The 19,103-nt window shown below is 43.8% G+C and overlaps 1 protein-coding gene across 3 annotated transcripts in view; it reads left to right on the forward strand.

Moving 5' to 3' along the window:
- scaf8 (SR-related CTD-associated factor 8) overlaps positions 1-19,103 on the forward strand; it is a 69,146-nt gene that overhangs the window by 13,046 nt on the left and 36,997 nt on the right. The window contains exons 3-20 of one of the 3 annotated variants that reach the window (XM_061082388.1): positions 2,885-2,929; positions 3,216-3,377; positions 3,707-3,863; positions 3,959-4,086; positions 4,255-4,431; positions 4,516-4,595; positions 4,730-4,841; positions 5,295-5,426; positions 5,560-5,672; positions 6,284-6,477; positions 6,565-6,665; positions 6,984-7,097; positions 7,289-7,445; positions 7,788-7,960; positions 8,307-8,442; positions 8,525-8,572; positions 8,715-8,936; positions 9,090-11,166. In XM_061082388.1, coding sequence (XP_060938371.1) covers positions 2,885-2,929; positions 3,216-3,377; positions 3,707-3,863; positions 3,959-4,086; positions 4,255-4,431; positions 4,516-4,595; positions 4,730-4,841; positions 5,295-5,426; positions 5,560-5,672; positions 6,284-6,477; positions 6,565-6,665; positions 6,984-7,097; positions 7,289-7,445; positions 7,788-7,960; positions 8,307-8,442; positions 8,525-8,572; positions 8,715-8,936; positions 9,090-11,152 — 4,314 coding nt within the window. In that variant the 3' untranslated portion in view covers positions 11,153-11,166. Of the gene's footprint in view, positions 1-2,884; positions 2,930-3,215; positions 3,378-3,706; positions 3,864-3,958; positions 4,087-4,254; positions 4,432-4,515; positions 4,596-4,729; positions 4,842-5,294; positions 5,427-5,559; positions 5,673-6,283; positions 6,478-6,564; positions 6,666-6,983; positions 7,098-7,288; positions 7,446-7,787; positions 7,961-8,306; positions 8,443-8,524; positions 8,573-8,714; positions 8,937-9,089; positions 12,534-19,103 lie in introns of those variants that run through there. The other 2 variants (XM_061082387.1, XM_061082389.1) reach the window with 2 other exon arrangements.

The following is a 19,103-nucleotide window of genomic DNA, read 5'->3' on the forward strand; positions in this document are numbered from 1 at the left end:
CTACTTCTCTGTGGTAGTGTGCTGGCACGGCTTAACACTACACCCACCTCCTGAGTAACTTGAAACAAACAAAAAAAAAAATCCAACAATAACGGTTTAGATTATTCTGACCATTAGAAACATGATAAATATGATTGCACCCATATCAATCAGCTGGCTAGTTTTAACTAATTTAACCCTTGTTAATCATTAACCCATGTTTGTAAATGCTGTTAGCTGTGTGAGGTCCAGTCTGCTATCTAAGATATTCTGGGCAACAACAGATAAAGTAGGAGCTGGGCAGTTGACAACTGTGCATTTCTCAACTTGTACGTCATAGACTTGCTTGTGTTTCTGACCTTGTGGCAGATGTGGCAATGAAAAATGTTGAAATCGACTTTAGTGAAGTTTGACAAGTTAAGTTCAGTCTGTCGTTGTATATGTGACTGGCAGCATTTCAGGCTTTAGGAATGCTGCTGCTACTCTTTTCAATGATAACTGGCTAGTTTTTCATGCAGCTTCACAAACATGTTTATCCTGTAGTGAAGGGTTCTCTTCTGATGTTTTGAGTTTGCTTGGGGATATGTTGGGTCCTAATGAATCTAGTTTTTTAATTGAAAGCTAACACAGTACAAAATAATTGTCTGATGGAGGTAATAGCTAACTAAGTAGCTAAATTCTCTTTATAAACATCAGAGTTAACATTTGATTTTATAAATTGTGTAATTAACCACAGTCCATTATTTATAAATCTTGAAACTTCTCACTAATTTTGAAGTTTATTCATAACTCTGTCTGTCACCAGTGTTTTGTTTCCCGAAACATCTGCCAACGTTATCCTTGAGTATGCATAGTTACACAAGGAAAAACATTCTCAAAATACCAGTGAACTTAAATTGAACTCACTGCTTTATATTCTAATCCTATTATTAAGTTTTGACTGTGCCTGTAGGTTATTTCTCCGAAGTGACCATATTCCTCTATTTGCTACCTGATATTAAGAATCTTAAACCATATCCGGTCAGTTGCTTGTACTTTGACTCCATCTCCTGGATGAATGAAGAAATTGACAATTTTCATAAATGTTTACTGGTCAGTTTAAACTTTGTGCACTAAAGATACATTTTTGTATTTCCTTGTATCCAGATTTATCTGCTGCAGCCATTGTGTTCAAAGTCCTTGAGGGAAAGTATTTTTTGCCCCTGTAACATTAAGAGAGTAAATGTGAAAGCCTTTCGGTTTCAGTGCCAGTGTCGAGGCATTTGTCATCCACCACTGAGGCGTGAATTTCACTACTGTGGTACATCACCATACATAGTTTATGATCCAACATGGCAGATTTATGGCCTCAGCAAGTCCAATAAAGTGTCTATCTTCAGCGCTCTAAGCGTTGCTCACTGATGGACTTTGCATAAAGTTAATGTTAGTGTTGTAAATTGTCATTTGCTTAAAGATGGAATATTAATAGCAGGGGCACAGACTGTATTCAGCAGTCAAGTTGATGCTGTGGAAAACTTCAGCCTCTCCGTGAGGAATGGTTTCAATCAATCTCACAAAAAGTAGTTGTGCTGTTGATCTTGTGTAGACAGCCAGTGATGGGGAGATCACTGGACTGGATTTATTGGTATCCATTATACATAATAGGAATTTACATTATGTGATTATATAACAAGTCTTTATAGACTTTGGTTGGTTTTCCTTTAGTGTGTGAAGTTAGTAAATAGAGGCAGCAATGCAATTTATATTTAGTAGTCAAACAAATCCTTAAGTCATACAAACGACAAAAATGTCTTGTCCTTCCTTGATATAGTATTGTAATGGTTCTAATACATTTATAGAACTGTACACTCTTGAGTCTGCACAAGTTTATAGATTAAATCAGAGGTTTTCATCCTCCAGGTCGTTGAAAACCGCTCAATAATAACTATATTTTTGCTGTATCCAACTTTTCTCTTCTCACAACAACAGTATACCACATTTTAAGTAGGTTATTATACTTTTCTACTGTTTTGGTTGGTGTATTATAAATGCGCCACCCAAACAGTCATAAATAATAAATGCTTAGTTCCAGTTGCATCAGTTGAACTGGAACTTCCCAAATCGACAGCTGTCATGTAATAGCTGTCTACTCGCCCCTCTGCTGGCAGGTTGCCTTTTATTTCGTAACAGTCCTTTACAACTACAGACCAAATGGACCGGCGATTCTAGCCAGGCTCTATCATGAACAACATATGGAAATTGATAATTTGTGAAGGGTATTGAATTGAGATACCTTTTATCGTTCCGTTTATCTTAAGCACACAGGTTGCACTCCTGAAGTGCTTTAGAATAAAACATTTATTTTAGTTAGTTTACTTGTCTTGCTTGCATAGATACGAGTGAAATGTGAAATTGTTAATTTAAAAAAAAACTCACCACTGAATAGTATGGACTCTTGACCCTTTTCTTAGTTTCTCCTTACAAAATGACAATTTTCCTACACCTTTAACGACAGTCAGTCATAACTGATAAGTCATTTCAGCGGCACTCTAACGAGGAAGGAAGACTTGAGAGAATCAATCGATATTACTGCTGTTTTCACTTTCTTGCACATTGTTTCATAAACGGAGCAGCCAGTAGACAACTCAAGTTTCATCACTTCTCCCTGGGTCTTCACTGTCAGTGCATGGTGGGGGTGTTTGGAGGGGTTGTAGAGAACAGATGGTGGAGAAATGTTCCAACGAAAAAAGAAAGGTTAAGAAGAAAATTCAGAACACAGCCCGGTCATGTTTCATCTCTCTCTTTTCTTTTGTGCTGCTGCTTTTTAAACGTTACCTATAACATTGCCGTAAATTTGGCTTTTCCCTAGAGATATGGCAATTCAATTAATTTAAAAATATTTACGTTTCCTCTGCTTCTCTTTCAGTTCTACAAACACGTTGTCCAGAGTGTAGAAAAGTTCGTACAAAAGGTGAGTTATATTTTTAACCTGAAAAAAAACTAACAAAAACACGAGCTAAAGCATAAATATTGCACATCATTTTAAGGACATCTGCTCTAACATTTGTCACGTGTGATGATGAGGAATATTTATAAAATTGGTTCTGTATTAATGTCAGTATTTTCTAATCAAAGTTGCATGAAATGGAATACTAGTTACATTTAGTATTGCATAAAATGTTCCAGTTGGTAAAATCATAGATTAATTCACAGTTTTTATAATACCCTAACACCCGCTGTCTGTTTCTGTATCACAGTGCAAACCAGAATACAAGGTTCCGGGGCTGTACGTCATCGACTCCATCGTCAGGCAGTCACGACACCAGTTTGGCACGGAGAAGGATGTTTTTGCCCCACGCTTCAGCAAGAATATCATCCCTACGTTCCAGCACCTCTACCGCTGCCCTTCAGATGATAAGGTCAGGCACATTTAATTGCTTCTGTGTTCCTCTCTGTGGCTTTTCATTTTTGTGGCTTGTCATGGTTTAATGAGTCGATATTAGACATTTGATATATAGCATGCATCACTTGTACAGGAACAGGTGATTTGATGAGTAGATCAGAGTATAGCGATGGATTCATTTCATTGCATTTTTACTACAGTGGTTGCGTGTTTGCCACATTTACGTCACTAATTTATCTAATGTGTTTAAGTTTGTCTTTGTCCTTCCCTCAGGGTGTCTTTGTCCTTGTCAACTTTTCTCACATTTCACTGTTTTAATTTGTCGTCTGTGTTGTTGTTTCCCAGAGTAAAATTGTGCGAGTGCTCAACCTTTGGCAAAAGAATGCTGTCTTCAAGAGTGACATCATCCAGCCTCTATTGGACATGGCAGCAGGGATTGCTCCGCCGAGTGTCACCCCTGTCATGTCGAGCAGCGCTGCCGCGGTCAATAACACTACACCTGGTCAGTCAGAGCTCACATGCCCTCGGATGCTGTGGTCAGATCATTTGTTTGACATCGTGCTTTAAATTTCAACATCTGTGTCTCTGTGCATCCAGGCACCCCAGCTACCCCGGCAACCCCAGCCAACTTAGTCCAGGGTCTGCCAGACTGGGCCTCTCAGATCAACAACACAGACACTGTGGCTGCTGTGGCACAGATCCTACAGAGTCCCCAGGGACAACAGGTTAGTGTGCATGTCCACTCAGTGTCTTCGTAATTAAACTACTTCAGTTAAGGGTTTTGATTAGGGCTAAATAAGATCTGTGTCTCACTCTTCATCCTTAAGCTTCTGTGTTGCCTCTGTTAGTGGTCAAATATTTCACACTGTAACACTCTGTATTATCACATGTAGCTGCAGCAGTTGGTGCAGAGTCTGCAGATGCAGCAACAGAAACCCCAGCCGTCCCTGCTGCAGGCCTTGGACGCCGGCCTCGTGGTGCAGTTGCAAGCTCTGACTGCACAACTCACTGCGGCGGCTACTGCCAACAGCCTCAACCCCCTGGAGCAGAGGGTCTCCTCCTTTAATAAAGTAAGGCTGGAGTCACCCGCTGACGATTTCTTATGTCTTACAACATCTAAAGCCTCATTTAATTATGTTTTGTCTTCGCTGCAGAAACTTTTGGGTCCATTTGACTTTGGGAATGATTCTGAGCGTGGCGAGGAATCTAAAAAGGACTCCTCATCATCTCAACTGTGAGTTCAGTGTGTTTTAATATTACTTTTTTTTATGTCTAGCATTAAAACTAACATCAGATTCATGCCCCTGCACTGTTTCAACTGCATCTGCCAAGTTTTAATATCTAATTCGAGCTGCTGAACACTTCCAGACCTATGGTGTCCGAGCCGATGAACAGCTCCCTCTTTCACCAGTTGGCGGAGCAACTGCAACAACAGAACCTGGAGCAGTTTCAAAAGCAGCTTATGGAGCACCAGCAGAAGGTAGATCTGAAAGACACACACTCACCCTCATACTGCTTTTGTTCCCAACCCTAGTTTCTCAAAGTTCATCATTCTGTGTAGACGGCCTGGGCAATATTTTCTCTTTGATATTGATCTATTAATACTTGGATGATTATTATGCCGCGGTGGGACATCGCTAAATAAATTAACGTAGCGGAAAACTTCGATTCTGTCCACGTCCGCATTGCAGACATGTCTCCACCTCTAGTTTGTGGGTGCTCACATACAAATTATGCTGTATTTGACATTAAAGGTGACTGGCAATAATATATAGGCATGAAATGCAAACATTTATAAAGTCTGATTGCCCAGTTTGAGTATCTGTGCACACCTACTCCAATGGCAGATACAAGTTCTCATTCTAACCAGTTAAAGTACAGAATCTCACCCATTTAGATACTAATAAATATCCTGCACCTGTTCTTCTTCTAGGCCATGAACATAGAAGGGCAGGATTCAATATTTGGGCAGGAGAACTCTGCTGGGACTGCTCAAAGCAACAGCCAGCAACAGCTTCCTGATTCCGAGAACAAGATGGACGACTCCATGGACAACCAGCAGCAGGTGAGTGTAGCACAAGGACCTCACAAAGCAGTGTTTATTTAGCTATTGGCCCTGATCTGATAATTACTGCAGTTTTCTGTTTTACTTTGCATTGTTGTGTAGAGAGGTGCTGAAATATTATTTTTCTTTTAAGGACATGGACATGGACCTTGACGAGGGCCCAGATGGAATGGAGGAGGAGAGCTTTGATGCGGAGGAGAAGAAAGCTGTAACACGCTCCAGAACACGCTCAAGGTCACGCTCTAGGTCAGGCCCACTTATTTCAGAAATCTAATTTTGTAGTTGAATTTACTCAATGTGCCTGGAATATTAATGGAGAAAGAAGCGGAGATCCTTTAGTCTTGATAGAACAGAACTGATTGTGTTGCCCTGAAGGTCAGATGAGTCAGTATTGTTACATGATAACTGTTAAGAGCTGGGTTGATACAGAGGCTTCTTTTGCGTCTTACCTCAGAAGACACTTACCTGTGTTTTCTCTGCGAACCCACTCTATAGATACATTTATGTGTTTTTATTAATAATATTTTCATATTTCATATTTATTTATCAGGCACAGATGTGTGCACCAAGATGGATTTTGTGAAGTTCTGTGTGTTGTTATCTTCAAAAAGTATTGGCCTGACTGTATTTTCAAATAAATAAGTGAGTTTGGGCAGGGATTATGCTCACACAAGCTTGTAATAGGAGCTCAATTTAGTCCTTTAATTACAATTTTTTAACTGGACGAAGGTTAAATAACATGAGCTGGGTAAATGGGTGTTTATGCGCATAAATAGCTCACCTCTGGTTTTGCAATCATCATGTCTAAACAGTCACAGTCTGGGAAGTATCTCTAAATGCTGGTGTCCCCTCTGTAGGTCTCCCAAGAGGAGGCGATCTAGGTCCCGTTCTGGCTCACGGAAACGTAAGCACCGCAAGCGCTCACGCTCACGCTCCAGAGACCGCAAGAGGAAGTCATCACGTTCTTACTCGAGCGAGAGACGCGCCCGGGAACGAGAGAAGGAGCGGCAGAAGAAAGGACTGCCTCCCATACGTTCCAAGACACTAAGTGGTAAATGGAAGTCTTGGTTGATTTAGATTTTTTACTTCCTGCCAGTGGGTTTTATTACGAGTAATATGTTTTCATTCTCTTGCCTAGTTTGCAGCACGACTCTGTGGGTGGGCCAGGTGGACAAAAAGGCCACTCAGCAAGACCTCACCAATCTGTTTGAAGAATTTGGCCAGATTGAGTCTATAAATGTAAGTAGACTTCTCCTGCTGCTGAGCCTCTCATTTAGTTACAGCATGTCAGCCAGCCCTTTTATCACAAGAATCTTAACATGAAAACTGGTAAACGAGCCACAGTCCTTCATCACCACATTGTGACCTTAAGCTGCTGTCGTTTTCCTACCACTGTCCTCCATAGTTATCATGTCTTTCTACTTTATTCATACTCTATCCAACTCCCTCTCCCTTCTCGTATACGCATTTCCATTAATCACACAGTCATAGTAATTCCTTGTTACATGGTGATGACGTTCCCTTCTCCTATTTAATGTAATCTGTGTGTCTTTGCAGATGATCCCTCCCAGAGGCTGTGCCTACATATGTATGGTCCACAGACAGGACGCATTCCGCGCCCGCCAGAAGCTCAGCACCGGCTCCTTTAAGATCGGCTCCAAGGTCATCAAGGTGCACATTACCTTTAGAATTTCATTTATTATAGTCTCCTTCTCCTTGTGGTTTCCTCTAATGTAATTTTCCGTTGACCTTTTAATGCTGTATCCTCAGAGACGGTTTAAGCTTCCCAGGCACATGGACTCTTGTATGCTCCCCGAAATTAAAAAATGCTGTCTCCTGACCTTCATGTGTGTCCGATCCAGATTGCGTGGGCTCTGAACAAAGGGGTAAAGCAGGAGTACAAGCAGTTTTGGGACGTTGATCTGGGGGTCACCTACATACCCTGGGAGAAGGTGAAGCTGGATGATCTAGACGACTTTGCTGAAGGAGGAATCATTGACCAGGAGACCGTCAATGATGGTGAAAAGAAACATTTATACAAGATAACATCTTCCTTTGAACAAATACACAAACACTACGTCTGTTGACTCTGTAGCGATGATTGTTTAGATGTAAATAGCACAGGCAGGGTTTGTACACAGATGTTGGCATTTGATCACATAACTGGATTTGTTTTCTATTCATTTCCCTCAGTTTGTTTTGTTATGGTAATACACAAACTCCTTTAAGTAACTCCATTGGGAACCCCCCCACCTTGATAAGAAGATGAAGACGAAGATTTAGTGTGTAAACTAGAGTTAAAGTCCCTCATCTAAACTCACCTCATCTAAAAATGTGTCTTTGATTTGTCTGTTTCGGCAGAGTGGGAAACAGCAAAGAATGCTGAGCCAGTGAAGGAAGTTACGAGTCAGCAAGTGGTCGCCGAGACGACACCTGTATCGAACTCTCAGGCTGAGTCATACAACTCTCAGGCCGAGGCATACAACTCTCAGGCTGAGGCATACAACCAGCAGGTCACCATGATGCCAGTACAGGTACTGAAGAGCGTCTGTTTTCATCTGTGGGGAAAATGTAAAGAGTACAGGGAGAGACGCACTGTTTAGATTCATTCAAACTTCATTATGATAATGTTTTTTAAATGGAGTTAAATTTGAGTTTCATTTGAATTTCAATCCAATTGCGTTGAAAAACAAATGACATTTTCCATAATGCATTTTGCCGGAATGTTTGCTAATCAATGACTAAATTAGTTGCCAACTATTTAAATAATCTATTATAATCGGTAAATGGAAGCTCTGCCAGTTACTTTTACTATTTCCCATGAATAAGCCATTACACTATTAACTCACATGTGTCTTGTGTGTCACATATGTCCTCCAGCTGCCAGTTCCCCAGGCGGTTCCCAGTCCCGTGAGTTTGGTACCCCCCAGCTTCCCTATGGGTATACCCCCTCCTGGCTATGGGCCTCCACCACCCTTCTTACGAGCTGGCTTTAATGCTGCACAGCCTCCGCCAGGTAAATAGCACAAACTCATGTGTCATATGAAGATTCGATCCAGAGAAATTTACAAGCTTACACGTGCTGTTCTGTTGTGCAGGTTTTATGCAGGCAGCACAGACCACAGGCATGGCCTCAGCTACTTCCTGTAAGTATTTATGATGCTCTCCTCCTCAAACTAATACATGCTTATCGTTTTTGAAAATTGGCAAAGTGTCCATTCACATCAGTTTCCAGGAATTTATTATTTTTTGGATTCAATTTGATGTTTCTCCTTTAATCACCTACAGCTCTAGGGCAGCCTTCAGTGGCCACCGGCCAAGATGCTGTCAAGGATTCTCTGTTCGGCGCCATGATCCCTCAGACCAGCTCCCTTCCCGGCAGCTTCATGCCCTCAGCCCTCCCTGGAGTCGGTCTGTACAATCCATTGGGAGCCCAAACTCAAGTCACCCATGAGAAAACGTCTCACTCTTCAGAGGGATTGGATGCAGCTGCAGAGCTCACACTTCAAGGTGAGGCACTATTGTGTTTAAAGTGAAAGAGACGTGTATTTCTTCTGGTGGACAGTAGATCACATCTTGAAGAGTACCGTAGAGTCTTTATTAGGAGATGTAAAGATTAATTATGTTTTAACACTTATTTTTGTCATTGTATTTTGCCCCCAGGCATGCAGAATGCAGTCCGGAGTGGGATGGGTCTCCTTGGCATGCACCCTTCAGCTTCCCTCACACACCAGCTGCATCAGTCTGGTCTCGCTGGGCAGAGAATGCCCGGCCTGTTGCCTCTAGATGTGCGACCCAACCTCCTCCAGCCGGGGGTGGCAGCCCGCTTCCCACTCCTCCTGCAGCACGGCCCCACCCAGCAAGCCATGGGCCTCCTCGAAAGTTCTCTCCAGGCTCAGGCTCGTGCCAGGGCTCCTTTCTCTCAGCTGGACCCCTTCAACAGGGCCTCAAATCTTGTCAATGAAAATATATCCAAGTCGGAAGACAAGTCTTCCTCTAATGCTGATGAGGGCAAAGACCAGGACTATCGCTTCCCCCCTATGGAAAAGCCAAGCACGGGCCTGCTGAGGACCCCTCCACCAGACCATAGGGAGACCCCCGGAGGTGGAGCAGGAGGCGGAGCAGCAGGCGGAGCAGCAGGCAGACCTCCTTTGCTCCAGACCCCGGGGACTCAGCCCGCCAGAAGCAGCCTCCTGGGACGACTGCAGGCTCTCGCAGGCTTCACTCCTGATAACCGCTGGAACCAGGCCAGAGGGGACTTTGATGAACGAGATGGGATGCGAGGAGCCCCACAGGCCGCTGGTGGTCCGAAAGGCTTCCAGGAGGAGCGGCCCACACCTGGACAAAGTTTCCCGAGCCGCTTTGACAGCCGTCCTGGGGCAGCAGGAGGGGCTGCGGCTCCTGCAAATGCTAGTGCTGCTGGTGGGCCACAGGCCTGGAACCGAAGTGGAAGCACTACAGCACCTTTTGATAGCGAATCACACCAAGACTTAGACGACCGAAGACGCCAGTGGGACAGGCAAAGAGACAGAGACGAAAGAGATTTTGATTTCAGGAGGGAGATGAATGGTTACCGCAACGGCCAAAGCCGAGAGAGAGAACGGGACAGGGACAATAATAGGGACAGGGACAGCAACAGTAACAGGGAGAGTAACAGGGACAGTAACAGTAACAGGGAGAGTAACAGGGACAGTAACAGAGACAGGGACAGTAACAGGGAGAGGGACAGTAACAGTAACAGTAACAGGGAGAGGGAGAGGGAGCGTGACAAAGAGAAAGACCGTGAGAATCAACGTGAGCGTGAACGTGGGGGCTGGACACCTCTCCTTCCTCTTCCTACCCCTCTGCTTCCCACTCCATCTCTTAATCCCAACCTGACCTTGAACCAAGGTAAACTACTGGCACCACTCAAGTTAAACCCCCAGCTCCAGCAACGATTCCAGTCTCCGCTCCTGCCTCAAGCTCAGGGCAAACCCCCCCTCATGGGTCTGAGCCAGCCGCTCCCCCAGGTTCAGATCAAGACTCCCCCTCCGTCACAGAGCCAGGCAGACACCCCCGAGGGCCAGTCAGAAACACCAGCTTCGTCTGAGTCACCTCAGACGCAGTCGCCGCCCTCAGCCCAATCACCACAACCATCACCTGATGATAATATAGGTCAGAGCCCCTTGACCGACGCTCCCATTCAGGCCAAGTCACCACCACAGTCCGAGACCCCCCCACTGTCAGAATCCGAATCTGAATCACTATCCCACACCACAGCCCAGTCCCCCTCCAAGACCACTGCTTCTCCAGAAATCGAGAGTCCAAACCAAGCCCTGCCTGTGGTGGAGGCATCACCCCAGTGCTCACCTGTGGCCTTCACACAAGCTCTCAGCCCCCCCGAAGAGCCCACCCACTCTGTGGAGGAGCAGGAAAGCCCACAGAAGAGTGAGGAGGAAGAGGAGGAGGAGCAGGTGGAGCAGGAGGAAGAGTCACAAGACAGTGCCTCCCCAAGTCAACCCCAGTGGGTCAACGGACCTGGGATGGACACTATGGACGTGGCTGAGCCCACCCCCGAGGGCTCTCCTGAGCCCCCCTCAGAGCCCGCCTCTGAGTCTGTGCACTCTGAAAGTGAAGCGGAGCAGCTTGCCTCTCCGAAGGACGTAGACAATGAACAGAGTGAGCCCATGGAGGAAGCTGCGAGTCAGCCAGTGGTAGACACTGTCACAGACACTGAGGGGACATAATCATCACTCAGTAGGTAAAAGATCATTTTGTAAAGTTGTCTCTTCTTCTCTGTACTCATGTCAGCAAACCACCCCCACCACACGGGACATGACGAATACTGACTGATAACTAATGATTTTATCTCTCACAAATACCAGTGTACTTAAATAGAAGGCTCGTTAGCTGTTTTATTGATAGACATTTTCTTTGTATTTTATTTCCGGTTATTTTTTAAGTTGTAATGCCACCCCACCACATTTTAATCAGTTTAATCAGATTTTACTGGATATTATCAAAATGCCTGCCAAAATGTTTTAATTGTATATGGGGAAAAAATAAGCTTTGACCTTCCTATGGAAGAGAGTAAGACATCCTGGCTGTTCAACAACGGATTGAAAACAGTTCAACACAACACTTGAACGTGGCAGTTGCTGGCCCTGTTTCTGTCTCCTTATTTTAAAAATGCTGCTGCAAAGTTTTCAGTGAATGCTTTTGTGGTGTCCTTCAACGCTTTCTGTTTCCGAGCAGAACAAATAGCCTCCGTGCAGTGAGACCAGTACAGCTGCCCATAATTGGGAAATAAATATGAACATTTAAATATGAAATCATGAAAATGTTGTATCCCCAGAATAAATGTCTGCCATTTGTTTCTAACTATCTCATAAACACAAACAAAATGATATGCCAGGGGGGAGAAAAAGAAAATGAACAGAGGGATTGTTCTCATGTCAGGTGCATATTGTTTTAGTTTGAAATAAACATGCTTTGTCTGTTCTAAAACACATGCTTTAGGACTGTTTTTTGACCCAGGACCAGTGGAAAGTAGGACAGATTGGTACACATTGTGTGCTGTCACTGCAGTTGATTTGACGTTCTCGCAACTCAAGTTGCTGCTGAACCATCCATCCACAGAGCACTTTGTTGGATGCAACCGTGGGACGTGTAGTTTTTTTAGTTTTCGGATTACATCAGCCTGTATGTGTCCTCCTAAGCTTTTGCTGGGTGACTGTTGAGGATGGGATTGTGCCTTTTTTTGAATGGATTTTGTGGTTCATGATGCGACCCCAACACTACTGTGTGACGTACACCAGACAGCGTACGACTCAGTTTCAGACAGCTCTGTGAACAGAGCTCTCTGCACAGAATTGACTGTCCTACCGTTTGAATGGTAGCTGGGCAGTTTGTACAGCACTCACCTAGAGGAGGACGATATATATACTCCCATTGTTCCTGTGCATGCAGGCCTGTAGCCATGTTTTAACCTTCTTGTCTCTTGTTCATTTCATAATTGTAGTTATTTTTCTGTTGAGACATACTACTAGAAACCCATAGTCTGCTGTTCTCTCAGACCAAATGTCTACAGGAGTTGTGATGTTGAATAAAAGTTGAAGGTGCATCATATTTTTCTTTACCGCTCTTATTGTCATGAATCACCAATTCAGGCCGATCGGATGAAGTTAAGACGTCAACACTGCAGCTCCGAACTCGAGCAGGATTCGACTGCGATAACTAGTACTTCAACTAAGCACATGTGAATCTAGTCCAATACAATGCAAAACTGACATCTTGTAAACAAAGACAGCCAAACTGACAATAAAAACTTCCTCTGCGAAAGTAAACATTTAGACTGTAGACTGACCTTAGGTGCTTCTTAAAATTGACATCCAGCTACTATAAAGGGCAACAATAACAACAAAACAGACCTGTATCCCAGGGTAAAAAAGCCTCCTGAGACCTGCGACTCTGAATAAAGGTCAATTCCACACAGTCAAACCACTAAAGTATTTATTTCACACCTAGCAATAAAGGTGTTGAGACTCCAACCAAACGCCCTCACCCTGAAGCAGCCAAGTTTTCTGCTGAATCAAATGAAAAGTGCATATTTCTCCCAGGAGACTGTTATAAGTATTATTAAAAATGAGGAAAACATAAAATGTGGCCACAGAACTGAAAGGGGGGAGTAAACTGATGAGGGAGATGTAGAAGAGGCGGGAGAGGATACTGTCTACATTATCCCTCGTCCCTCACCCCCCAAACACACACACACACACACTCGCCCTGCAGTGCCAAAGACCTGGCTGCCACAGCTGCAGGAAGTGCCCACTCAGCACACACCATGCAGCACCTCTCTCTGCTAACGTATGGCCCAGCAGACACAAGCTGGGGGATTTATTTAAACAATCACCTGCAACCTGGTGGCTGTTGATGCCAATTCAGCGCTTCGTATTTTTAGCAGAGAAATCAGCCAGAGAGGAGCTGCACTGCCGCAGAATGCCTTCATCCCAATTACACCTGAGCCGAACCTGCTTATCCAAGCATTAACACACAGATTAAAGCTAAAAAATACAAATACACATCTCACAGGTCCGATTAAGCATCTAGAGGGGTTTTTTTTGTCAGGGATAAATCGGAGCGTAAAATATCCACTTGTGCGTCTTCTTTTATGACTCGGCCCATAAATTTCCAGTTCCCACCTGGCTCCCAGAGGCCCCGGGCAGCTGGTCGAGTCCGAGCCCCTCCCACACACAAATTTTAACAGGCCGAGACTTTGAATCAACCACTATCTGCCCTGTAACAGACGAACATGTACACAGCAGTTGGCTGGGGCTCCCGTGGGCAGCAATAAAAATAAATCCTCTCTCTACAGAGGTCCAGCTTACCTCAGTTAATCATCTGTGGCAGAATAAAGGCCATTCAAAAACAGGAAAACGCAAGAGGGTGAAATATCTACATTTTTATGTCGGTTTCGAACAGGTTTAGGGATTGATTAGCAAATCATTTTGGGCTTTTCTCTTACTGCTAGCTTTACATCAAAGCCAACGTAGCCACAGACCTCACGGTGCTCCTGTGCTGAACCATTTGCACATAATTGTCGGCTTATACTCAATATCCCCCCCATGCCCGGCCCATGGGAACACACTGAAGCAGGCCTGACCTTTAGCCAAAGATCACCTCAGCATGGGCAACTAATAAGAGCATCTAAAATGTAAAGGCATGGAATAATTATACACTGGTAGTTAATCCTGTAATGCTAATGTGTTTTTTTTTTATTATAGAGGGCCTCTGCTGAAAGAGGAAGCTAATTAGACAGTGCTGAGTTCGCTTGTGAATGGTTTTACTATGACGTGAATGAATCATAAAATTCTCCCAGTCTGATATGAACTGGAGATGTCAAACATCGAGGCCCAGTTAGCTCTGGGAGGAGCAGGTCAAAGCAGCTTTAGTTATACTGAAGAGTAGTGGTTCATTTCCACAACCTGTGCAGTGCTCGTGGTGACATTAAAAGGACAAGTCAGTGGAGCTGGAATGTCAGTACCATGTCTCACCATTGGAGGTCAGTGTGGTACTGCAGCGCTCCTCATTAGGTGCTCTGTGCAGATTGGTGTGTGGTCGTGCTACAGCTCAAAATCTGCAGTGCTCACCTCTCTTACCTCCAGTGCTTCACTCTCACAGACAAATAAAAAGCCCGCCGGGTCCAAGTCGAAGTCGTCGTACATGAAATGAAATCCCGACAACAACAGAATCTGTGGAAGGAAAAGAGGCAGAGGAAATCGCTGCCATGCAGGATCTTCACGGTGCCACCTCGCTGAAATCCATCCCTCAGATACCTCTCTCCAAACCTTCACTCAGATCGATACAGGGGAGCGGTGTGATAAATTAAATAAGCCTTTTCCAGTGTGAGATTTGGTCTTTTTCTGCAGGCCTCCCGGTTGCTGCATTCTTAATTAAATAAAGCTATTGATTAAATCCCCTTAAGCCTCTGGACCAAAATCAGCCATGGCCAGATAGGCAGATATCATGCACACGCTGGAGTCTGTGCCAAGTGCAGAGAGACAGAGTGTCTGTGGTAGTCACGAGCACCAAAGAGCAACTGAGACCATTTTTCACACACCTAGTTATGCAGGAGAGGAGCTCGCGCTCAGCATCCACAGTTATTACTCACGACTGTGTGTGTAGGTCTGTCACCAGGGCCGGCCGACTGCTGGGGGCTCGGTTGAGATGCCCTAGAGTTCCCCCTCAACCCGGAGCTTAGCCTAGTCAGGAGTTCAGTGACCCTACTGCAGGCCGCACCCTGATGCAAACTGGTTCAGAGAGGCTGAAAGGTCACTGGGTTGTCCCGTCGCACCACTGGGAGGTGAGAGAGCAGAGAGTTAGAGCAGAAGCAGCCGGTGGTGGTGTTTAGTTTGTTTTGCTCGAGGGCACTTCAACCTGCCAATGGGTTTATTTCTACTTCATCGGATGATTGAAACGTCATCACACCTAAAGCTCATATTCAAGGATTTCTTTGCCATTAAGTTATGATATCCACTTGTGATATATATGATTTGTACAAAATAATTTTGGGCCGTTCTTTATCAGAAGTCTGCGGAAGGGCCTCATACTCAAAACTTCACTGGAGAAATGAAATAAATCCATTTAAGGAATCTTTGGCGTTGCCGATTTTCTAATTTTTGAATATTTTGTTATGTTCGGTGAATACAGTACCCATCAAATCCCCATGAAAAGTCTGGGGATCTATAAGGTCATTAGGATTCATCCTCTGTGGACCATGAATCTCTGAACCGTATTCTGTGATCGTTACTGTGGTGTTTTAGTTTGGAGTGAAGTGGTGGACACAGGCCAGAGACTGATTTTGTGATGGCTTAAAATTTTAAATGTGTATTTCGAGTTCACTATTTCCACCAATGAGGTTTACACCTTGTCTGTTTGTCTGTTGGTTGGTTTGTTGAGCAGGATTATGAAAAAAACTACTGGAAATAAGCTACTGAATGGATTTCTACAAACCTTGGTGCAAAGATGGGACATGGGCCAAGGCAGAACCCATTCCTATTCATTTTTTTTTTTTTTTTTTAAATAATTTTTTTCACCGATTTCCCAGGCTATATTGAAGGGATCTTAGTAGACAAAATGTCTGACAAATTTAAGGGACTAATATTTATCAGAGTGTGGAATTTGGTGCGAATCCAAATAGAGATCCAGATCTAGTGGACTTAAAGTCCTGTAAAGGGAGTAGGCTTTTTTTCCAGCTGCGATACGGTAACAAATAAGCCTACAAATGTGTAAATGTGTAGCTGATGTGATGTGGTTTCAACAGTTTACATGTATCCTCAATAGTTTTAGAACTACATCCAAACAAAAAAGACAGATTTGGTGCAGAATTTAGCTGTGCGCTCATAGCTGTGCGCTCTATTGAACGTCGTTATAGTTGTTGCATCTTTGCTCAACAAAAACGTTGACTCATTCGTAGTAATGCCTCACATGTGTGAACACACGCAGCACAGAAAGCCTCTGGCAAAACGTTAACACTTAACCACAAACAAATGTTGGACCACCAATTTTATTACAACAGATTCATGAGAGAAGTTCTAGAAGTAGTATTTCTCCACAGTGTTGTGATTGTTCTCCTCTGCAGAGCGAGTGTGCTTTACTTTTGAGTTTGAAGGCTACAATTTTTCCCCTCAACTCTCGTATGAACATTTTATTTAATCTTCTCCAAATAATTTGATGGGAAGACTTTTTTTTCCACTGCACCAGTAACAGGAGGAGAGAAACCTTGTATTTGCCGAGCTGTTGTGCATTTGCATCCCGAGGAGGTGTGTTTGTGTGTTTGTTATCACTGTTCTCCTGTTCATGCCCGTCACTGATTCCCACACTCGTAACTAACTGTGTGTGCATTGGCGGCGTGTCAGCCGTGTCACAATGCCACTGGAATTAAACCTATTAGTGCAAACATGGTTTACAAAGGCAGAGTACGCAAATTAGACGTTTCGCGATGGATGTCTACAACCGATGTCCTTTTGTTAACACTGTTAGTCCCTAATCTTCCCTGTGAGTCGCCCCATGTCGAAACACAAACACCAGTAAACATACATTGTCTGTTTACACGTGACTATCTGCGCCCGAAAAGGCCTGTTTTCCCTAAAGTGGACGGGCCTCTATCAGTGCTTCTGCTTCTTGTCTTCCACGGTCCACACTAAGTTGAGTGCAGGGTCATCAGAGCGAAGGAGGTTAAAGGTCGCCACTGGGAGGTGTCTGGGAAAATGAAGGAGTTGCCCGGGGAGAAGTGGCGATGAGCAACGAGCACCTTTTAAAATGTTCGGAGAAGATCCAGTCGTGACTCATGTCAGACGGGAGTGTTGTGTGTAATCCAGATGACGCTGGGAGTCTATAAAGGAAACATGGCAGGTACGGGCGGTGGCCTCCTGCTGTGAGTCCTCCACCAGCGCTGCACTTCCCCCCCGGTGTCCCGGTGTCCTCATGCAAACCCCAGTCAGCCTCTTCTTGTCTCGAGAGTGTCTGACAAAGTCTCAACACACTCGAACACAAAGCCTTATTAATAGGCTGCAGACATTTCACGTCCACTTTGTTCTCATCCTCTCACGTCTGTCATCGTTTGTAAAAGAAGAACCTTATAAAAGCTGCTTATTAAAGGGCTGACTCAGCTTCTTCCTGCAGATGTGACACCTGGTTCATCAAGAGCCAAAAACAAGCCTCATTGTTTCCATTAAGGGCTGCAGTGGTTTAGTGTGTTTGTGTGTGTGTCTGCCTGCCCACACATGTGACTCTGCTCTTACACTCCCCCCCCCCTGTGCTGTTTGTCAGAGGCATCAGCCACTATAGCTGGTAATTAGCCCCGAAGGCCTCCTCCTCGTTGTCTGCGTGTTTGTTTACGATGGTAAGAAGCAGATTCCCTCATGAGAGTCTGAGGCTTCGCACAGGAGAAGTGAGCACGAGAGAGACGGGAGCAGACGGTGTCAAAGGGAAGAAGATGGGAAACTCCTGAGTCACCAGAGGTGCTGTGATCAAACTGGCGGGTGTTGTCTTAAAAGCGGATGTTTTTTTAAACCATGTTTATCCCGTAACAGCCAAATAGAGTCATTGAAATGTTTAAAACACACTTGACTAACCCTAACTATATTTTTTGAGGCCAATATTACACAAAATCTTGGGTCAACAGCAATATGATATTGACTTGAACTAGTCCGGATCTTTTTATTTTCTCATGCTTTGAGTTAAATCGAATCACTGAATCGATAAATTACTTTGTAGTTAATTTAAGACGCATCATCGATTTCCAAGTAACAATGTCGCAATTACTTTCAAAGGACACACCGGGGTATATTTCCTCTTTAGAAAGTAGTTCCAATGAAAATTGTTCATGTTGAGCATGAACTGAACAATAAATTAAGAAAACATTCAGGGAAATGAGAACAAAAGATTCTGGACATGAGGCAAAAGCTTCCAAAACATTGTACTGTCCAATTAAAGTTACTTTTACATGAGTAATAATTTAACTAAAGTTATAAAAAACTGTCATCATGTTGCAGTGTTACAGTTTATTGGAAGGCATAGTGTATATATTATAGAACTATAAAAAATTAATCTGCTTTTGATCCTGAATACTGAAATTCTCATCCTGTCCAACAGGACCACACACGTCCATCATGTCACTGACAAGTACCAGTGTCTATAAATACTAGATAAATATATGAAAAACTAATATTTATTCTCAAAATGTTTTAATACAGCATTTCTTTTCTTGAGATTTACGTTTTATACAAATTTATGAGAACATAAAACTGTACAGACCTATTATATTTATACAACTTGAAACAGAGGATTAGGACATAAACCAGAAATAGGGGGACAAAGAGTCATAATGGGACCAAAGGAACATGTGTGTGTGTGTGTGTGTGTGTGTATGTGTGAGTGTGTTAAAGAGAGTACACATTAAACATAGAGGGGGGGCTATTAATATAGTGATAAAACCGCTCCATCCTGTCCAGCAGAGAAAAGGAGATGCGTTTTTATGCCACCCCCCTACCAAGGAGTCTCCTACCTTACATGGTTTGGACCCATTCAGTGTTAATAGAGGGAATTGTGTCTTTCAGGGTTGATGGGTCCCTGACCAACAATTCTCTGTCATTCAATCATGAACTGATGTCGTAAGTCCCCGACCTTGGGGCAATA

The sequence above is a fragment of the Limanda limanda genome, chromosome 12 (assembly GCF_963576545.1).
Source record: "Limanda limanda chromosome 12, fLimLim1.1, whole genome shotgun sequence".
Classification (NCBI taxonomy): Eukaryota; Metazoa; Chordata; class Actinopteri; order Pleuronectiformes; family Pleuronectidae; genus Limanda; species Limanda limanda.